The sequence below is a fragment of the Vigna angularis genome, chromosome 4, assembly GCF_016808095.1.
Source record: "Vigna angularis cultivar LongXiaoDou No.4 chromosome 4, ASM1680809v1, whole genome shotgun sequence".
Classification (NCBI taxonomy): Eukaryota; Viridiplantae; Streptophyta; class Magnoliopsida; order Fabales; family Fabaceae; genus Vigna; species Vigna angularis.
The window spans coordinates 14,362,511-14,369,486 of record NC_068973.1 but is presented as its reverse complement, the minus strand read 5'-3'; the positions used below and the strand labels follow the sequence as shown (position 1 = coordinate 14,369,486).

General features: G+C 34.2%; 1 protein-coding gene across 3 annotated transcripts; it reads left to right on the top strand.

Moving 5' to 3' along the window:
* Positions 1-969: 969 nt before the first annotated feature.
* LOC108329987 (squamosa promoter-binding-like protein 13A) lies at positions 970-5,146 on the top strand. Of its 3 annotated transcripts, XM_017564418.2 has the most exons (5): positions 970-1,234; positions 1,362-1,424; positions 2,086-2,462; positions 3,337-3,470; positions 4,356-5,146. In XM_017564418.2, exons 3-5 carry the CDS (start codon positions 2,110-2,112, stop codon positions 4,946-4,948), a joined length of 1,080 nt encoding a protein of 359 aa, XP_017419907.1. In that variant the 5' UTR covers positions 970-1,234; positions 1,362-1,424; positions 2,086-2,109; the 3' UTR covers positions 4,949-5,146. The 3 variants fall into 3 exon arrangements, with proteins under 3 accessions (XP_017419907.1, XP_017419906.1, XP_017419905.1); XM_017564417.2 differs by lacking the exons at positions 970-1,234; positions 1,362-1,424 and having other exon boundaries at positions 2,016-2,462; positions 4,365-5,146; XM_017564416.2 differs by lacking the exons at positions 970-1,234; positions 1,362-1,424 and having other exon boundaries at positions 2,016-2,462.
* The last annotated feature ends 1,830 nt before the right edge of the window (positions 5,147-6,976 follow it).

Here is a 6,976-nt window from a genome sequence, read left to right as displayed (position 1 = left end):
GGAGGACCTTCGTGTTCGAAATATTCAACGATTAGTCATATTCCATAATTTCCATCTACACTTGTTTTGTTAATTTCAATTGCAATCTTAATTGTCGCCAGAAAGCGACATCTTACACACTTGTTGAAATGATGTGAATGGATTAAAGAATTAAGAAGGCAAAAGAAACGTTTGAATGATAATAAACGATTACTTTTGAGCAGAACGATATAAATAATTAAGTGCAGGAAACACAGCAGAGAGAGATACGTGATGGATGCAGAAACGCAATCTGAGAGCAGTGATGTAACGTGACGAGAAGGTTATTAAAGAACAAAATAAAGATTTGGTTGGAAGGATATGTGTAGAGAAAAATGGGAGTTGTGTAAAATGAAAAGTTTGACTGAAAAATAAGGATGTGAATGTAGTGTATCTGGAAAGATGGATGGTGTGAGGATGGTAATAAATGCTACAGTCCCCACAGCAGAAATGACATGAAGATGGCAGAAAGGGTAAAAATGATCACATGCTGGAGGGGTTATGGCATATGAAGGTTTGATAGGGTGGCATGCTTGTTGTGGCCTAAATCAGCAAACTATCAAAACCTGGAGCCCTCAAAATTAAAAGTGGACGTCTACTACATGGACCCACCACACCACTCATCATTACCCTTCTCCCAACAAACTCCACTCCACCACTTTTACCACCATTCACACAACCTTTGAAATTTTACTTCAGTTTTCAATTAGATTGATTAGCTTCATCATCACAAATAATATAGTTAATCAGTTCCCTTTTAAGGTATTAGAGAAAGAAGAGATTTGAAGTGAATAATGAAGGATTAAGGTAATTAATGATGTTGAGATATTATTAGCTTAGAAGAGAGGAAAGAGAGGCGGGGGAAAGACATGCCATGAAATGTGAAACATAATGCCACATGCCTTGTCTTGAGCATCCATTCTTTGTACTTCTTTTTCCTGACTCATAAAAGTTGAAAGCAACCAACAGGCTGTCCTTATTATCCATCTTCCTTTCTTTCTCTCTCAACCTACTACACTCACTGGAGGAGCTGAGGAAGCCCCTATATTTGGAAAAAATAAATATTAAAATATTTGGTTCAACTTCTAAGACGGAGCATATCATCCAGACCTTTTTGCCTCTCTCTCTCCTCCTTCTTCAGTATCAACTTTCAATACATTATCCACTCCACTGTGTGCACAAATCCATGACTTCACATCCTTTAACTCTCTAACAGGTATGGTTTTTGGGATTCCCTCTCACCTAACTCACAAAAACCTCTCCCTCTTTCATCCATAAGATAATCAAAATAACCTTTTTTTTTATTCACTCACTCTATTGGCTACTCATGGAATCCATGTCAGGCAACCACTGGTCGGTGAAGGAAGAACTCAGCATCCTGTTGCTGCTCTTGTCTGCAACTGCAAGTACTCTCTCCCTTCCTTCTTTCAATCACTGTTTATTTATTATTTATGTTTATTTCCTTTCTACTTTTATCTTTCTAGTTGCTTCACTGTGCCTTCTTTGGTAACCTTCTCAGTTTATGCTTCCATTTTCCTTGGAACTCTTCCTACTACTTCATTAACTCTAGGCGGTCATGTCTTTATTTACTTATTTAATTCTTCTTAAAATTTAACCCCTTCTTTCTTCCTAGTACGGACAAAAACTTGTCCAATGTGTTTGTCTTATAATTGCCTGTTTGTGTCTGTCTAGTTTTTCTTGATTTCCTCCTCCCCCTCTATCCTCATCATCTATCACTTTCCATTCTTCTTCAATTGGACTTTTACCCATGCCCTTTTCACTTGGCTTCTTAATTTAAGTTTGCCTCTCCTTACTGTCTCACTATTTATGCAATACAACCTCATGCCTTTCTCACTGCATAATTTTCTGTTGCTCCTCATGCAATTCTGAACCTATGGTACATAGCAATATACAAGGTAACCATACAAAGGGGGACTTTGGAGAAGTACAAGGGTGGGGAGGGGGGGGGGGGGGGGGGGGGGGGGTTAGAGTTTTATTTTTCTCTATTATTTTGTTATGGACTGGAATTTGAAAGCACCTTCTTGGGATTTGGTGGATGTGGATAAGGCTTCCATACCCAACATAGACTCAATGGAGGAGCATAACAGATTTGGAGTTTATAGAATGGAGGGGGAGTTTTCTGTGGACTTGAAGCTTGGTCATGTGGGGAATTCTGGCACTGAATCAGCATTATCCAAGTTCAAAGATGTTGCTGCTGGTGCTGGAGTCTCCAAAGTGGCTTCCTCACCTTCAGGGTCTTCTAAGAGAGCTAGAGCCATTAACAGCACAACCCTGACTGTGTCATGCCTTGTGGACGGGTGCAATTCTGATCTTAGCAATTGTAGAGATTATCATAGGCGACACAAGGTGTGTGAGCTCCATTCCAAGTCCCCAGAGGTCACAATCGGTGGCCTCAAGCAAAGGTTCTGCCAACAATGTAGCAGGTTTGTATCATATCATACCATATATACTGAAGCTTTTGTTCTTTTGCTTGCAATTGAGTTCTAGATTGCTTGTAAGCTGTGGTTTGTCCTCTTAATTATTGCTTTTTTGTGTTTTTTCCCCCCTTTTCTTTTCATTGTACCTCATCCACATTTAATTTGTGTCGTTTGCATTGCATCCGTATCCATTATTCATGTTAGCTTCACAAGTACTCATACGCCACCAAATTACTTTATTTTGCTTTCCCCTACCATTAGCATCTTCACTTATAGCGTTCTTTAGAAGAAGCAGGTTTTTATACTCTTAGTATTTACTTCCTCACCATTCATTTTCTAAAGATAGAAAATTTTCTTTCTTTTTACTTTTAAAATAATTTAAAACCACATTAAATCTAGGAAAGAGAATGTACTGCGAGAGTATTAGAAAAAGATTCGCTCCATACTGATTTCTTAAACCAAAACGAATCTCAACACATACGAAACCTGTTGAATTATTACGATTACTGCAGTTTACAAATACTAGTTCTTAACCCTGGTGTTTGTCGTTATATGTTTATACTCTTTTTGTGTGGCACTTTTCAAAAACCAAATACCTCTGCTATATACATGGAGAATTAAGCTGAAAATATACCGGTGCACGGAACACAATTAATCACACAAGTTTACACATAATATGAGAGAATGACTTGCCTGATTTGTTCTGTTAATATACCCTGTGTATGGGTATGTTGCTTGTAGTAGTTGTGGTAAATCCGTGGTAAATATTTTTCACCGCTTAGTTTGTTGTCCATTTGATTTTATGTTCTTGATTCCATTTCCATGTCATATTGGCGTGTCTCAGTTTGCTGAAATTCTGAAACTTGTCTTTTTTTGGAAGGTTCCATTCGCTGGAGCAATTTGATGAGAGAAAAAGAAGCTGCAGAAAGCGTTTAGATGGACACAACAGACGGAGAAGAAAGCCTCAGCCAGAACCTCACACCCGACCTGGTAGTTTTTTATCGAATTACCAAGGTAAGCTTTGTGGTTGTAGTTGTTGTTCTAATACCACATTATCTGAATGGACCCATGTGCATATATGCGTGGATTTCATGCAGGTATTAGCTAGAGATACACATCCACATAGGTACACGAGTCTCAAAAGACTAAGAAGTTTCATGTGGAAACAATGCACTTAGCTAAATGAGTGCGCTGCCCACATACCTGATATGGCTGATTTGGTCCATTTATGTCCACGCTCATGACAATCTAGTGGCCACTAGTTAAATATGTCACTACATACACACCATAAAAAAGGAAAAACATTTTCAGTAAACTCCCATGTGCTTCAGAGTCTATGCATCAATCATTCTGATCTTTGACTCCATATAACTCCTATTTTTCTTCTTGGTTTTATGAAAAATTACCCATTTTTATTCGTTTCTCTATCATTTTACTTCATAGGGGACTGAAATGACGTTTTGCAAGTCAAAACTTTATACAATAATACTTTATGCTTACCATTTTAAGAGCCTGTATTGGACTTAGTTTGGAAGTTGCTTCTTTCGAGAGATTGATCTAAACTGTCATCCACAAGAAATTATCGCTGAAACCATAAGACCATATCTCTGATGCTTATCTTGTGTCTTGCTTTGCAAAATTTGTGGTAGGTACAGGATTATACAAGAAAATAATTTGTCCTGGATAAAACTACAGTTGAAAAACCTTTTGTTTACCTTCTTCCTAATTTCGAATACCATACAAATTCTGACTCGTGTACATCATACCAAACTTTAGATTACTGATAAATGTGGTTAACGCAGATATATAATGATATATTATGATCGATCGAGCATCTACATTTTTGTTGACATAGTACTTACTTTGTTGAGATAAAGTATAAGAGTTGTGAAATTCAAGATTTTTCAGGTACTCAGTTGCTACCATTCTCAAATCCACACGTGTATCCTTCCACTGCCATGATGAGCACCCCTTGGAGTGGAGGGCTTGTGACTTCCGCTGCAGATGCGAGGTTGCACAACCAGCACCACCATCAAGAGCTTTTTCTAGGATCTTCTCACAAAGAAGGGAAGCAAGTGGCATTCCTACACGGTAACCATAGCAACCAAAGCCTTCCCTTTCCGTCTCCTTCTGTGTGCCACACGCTTCTCAGGAGCAGCCCTTTATCAGAAAGTTGTGGAGCGAGAAGCAAAATGTTCTGTGAAAGCTTAACAACAACAAATTCGGTGCATGACACTCCTTGTGCTCTCTCTCTTCTGTCATCATCACAGACGCACACACCTGGGAATGGTTTGAATCAAATGGTGCAGGCACCGTCGATGTCCCTGATGCAGCCCTTAGGCCTGAGTCTGCAGGATAACACCAACTTAGAGTCTGTGGAGCGAGTTTTGGTTCCCAATGGCAGTGACCACTGTTCCTCCATGTATAGCTTGGGTTCTGATGGATCCCACTGCAATGAAGCCCCTCAACTGTTTCCCTTTCAATGGGAATAGAGCTTTTCATCGTAAGCCAATCATTCATAATCACACTTTGTCTTTCATTCCTATTATGAATTCTGATTTTCATCCTAAGCCAATCATTCCTCATCATTCCTTAAACCAAGCCACTGCTTATGAACAATCCTGCTATTTTTATCTGTATCTTCACGGAAACAAAAACTAAACAATTTTACATGCCATTCACTACACTAACTTAACTGTATAACCAAAATTTACATGTATACCTTTAAACGGAATAATGTCACATGTACTTTCGTTTTCGAACATATTTAAATATATATATATATATGATAAATCTTAATTAAACTTTTATTTTTGGTGATTCTTTCATATCATCTCAAAAAATATTTATTTTCTAAGATTAATACTTTTCTTATCTTTATTGGGTTTTTCTTTCTCGCTAATTTATTTTTATCTAGAATACGTGAATCGTTGATTAGTTTTTAGTTCCATTTTTTTTATTCTAAAATATTAGAGTTAGGAATCATAAAACAAATTGCATCTTCTTACTTATAAAATTACCTAGTTGTCTTTATATAAAGGTAATTAAATTATTTTTTAATTAGAAATTTATATTCGTAAAATGTTTTCAGTGAATTTGCTTTTCCTTTTATACTTTACAAAATTAAAGGAAGTCGGGACGTCGTCGAAGAGCAATGCCAATTCAAAATCTTTTAATTTTACTTTACTTGATATAATTTGTTTTTTTTACTTATTTAAATTTATGTTATGAGACTTACGTTTTAAATAAACTAATCTTTACAAATCTTATGTTTTATTTTCTTGGTAATTAAAATAAAGTAATGTTTTTCTAAATATTCACATGTATACGTGGACTTTATGTAAATTTGCAAGTAATTATCAAAGTATTTACTCATAAATTCACATAACATATATGTTTGGAATGTTTTTATATTTAATATATTTTAAAATATTAGAATTAAGGTACATCAATTTATTTTCAAAGTACAACAAAAATATAATACCAAAAATCAAAAGAATCTAAATTTGCAATTACTATCCCAATTTATAAATTAAGAATTTGTGGATTTTAATAGTTAAATTTAAGGATATCTAAACCAACTCCACTGGACATTCGATTTCTAATGAAGTCCAACTACCTAGGATTCAGGTTTTGAGTCTTAAATTTTAAATTCGAATTTCATTCTCATTCAATTCATCTACTTGATTGAGGATTTGTTCATTCTTATTGTTTAATGTATTTTTATTTTCATTTGAAATTTAGGTTTAACAGTAATTTTTAGTTCTATTCTTTTATCAATGGGTCAGTATTTTTTCTCCATTTAGTTTTTTATTCAATGTAAATTTTATATTTTTAAAAAGATTCAATGTATTTAATAAATTATTCAATCCTAAAAACAAAAATAAAAACGTGGCTAACGAAAGTGATCACATTTAGTTTTTATTTTTATTTTTACTTTTGGAAAATATAAGGGTTACATAAAACCAAAAAACTATTAAACCTTAAAATTGAAATAAATGATACAAAAATTACTTTTAATTGAATACCAATAAATTAGGTAGGTTTTAAAAAGTCACTAAATTATGAATTCTACATGAATTTCAATTTTATTATTAACAAAAATCATAAACAAAAAGCATATTTGATAGAAGAAAGTGATATACTATTGATTAATGATAAATAATTATTAATATGATTTTTAAGTAATTATATAAATTAAATAAATTTATCATACGTAGTAACATTAAATCGTAGTGAAAATATTTTTACATTATAGTTACATAACCTATTTTCATTATTGAACTCTAAGTTTGTCCAACTAAAATATTTTAAGATCAATCAACTTTTTAAACTTATCAATGAGAATCAGCTAAATTAATTTGAATATGGAAAACAGTATACAGCTCGTTCCAATTTATTCACTGAACTTTATATTTTTTATAATTAAAAGCATCAATACTATGACGAGTGAAATATGTTTTACTAGTATACAGTCAGAAATTACTATTGAAACACGTGTGCACATTCGTGTTCAATTT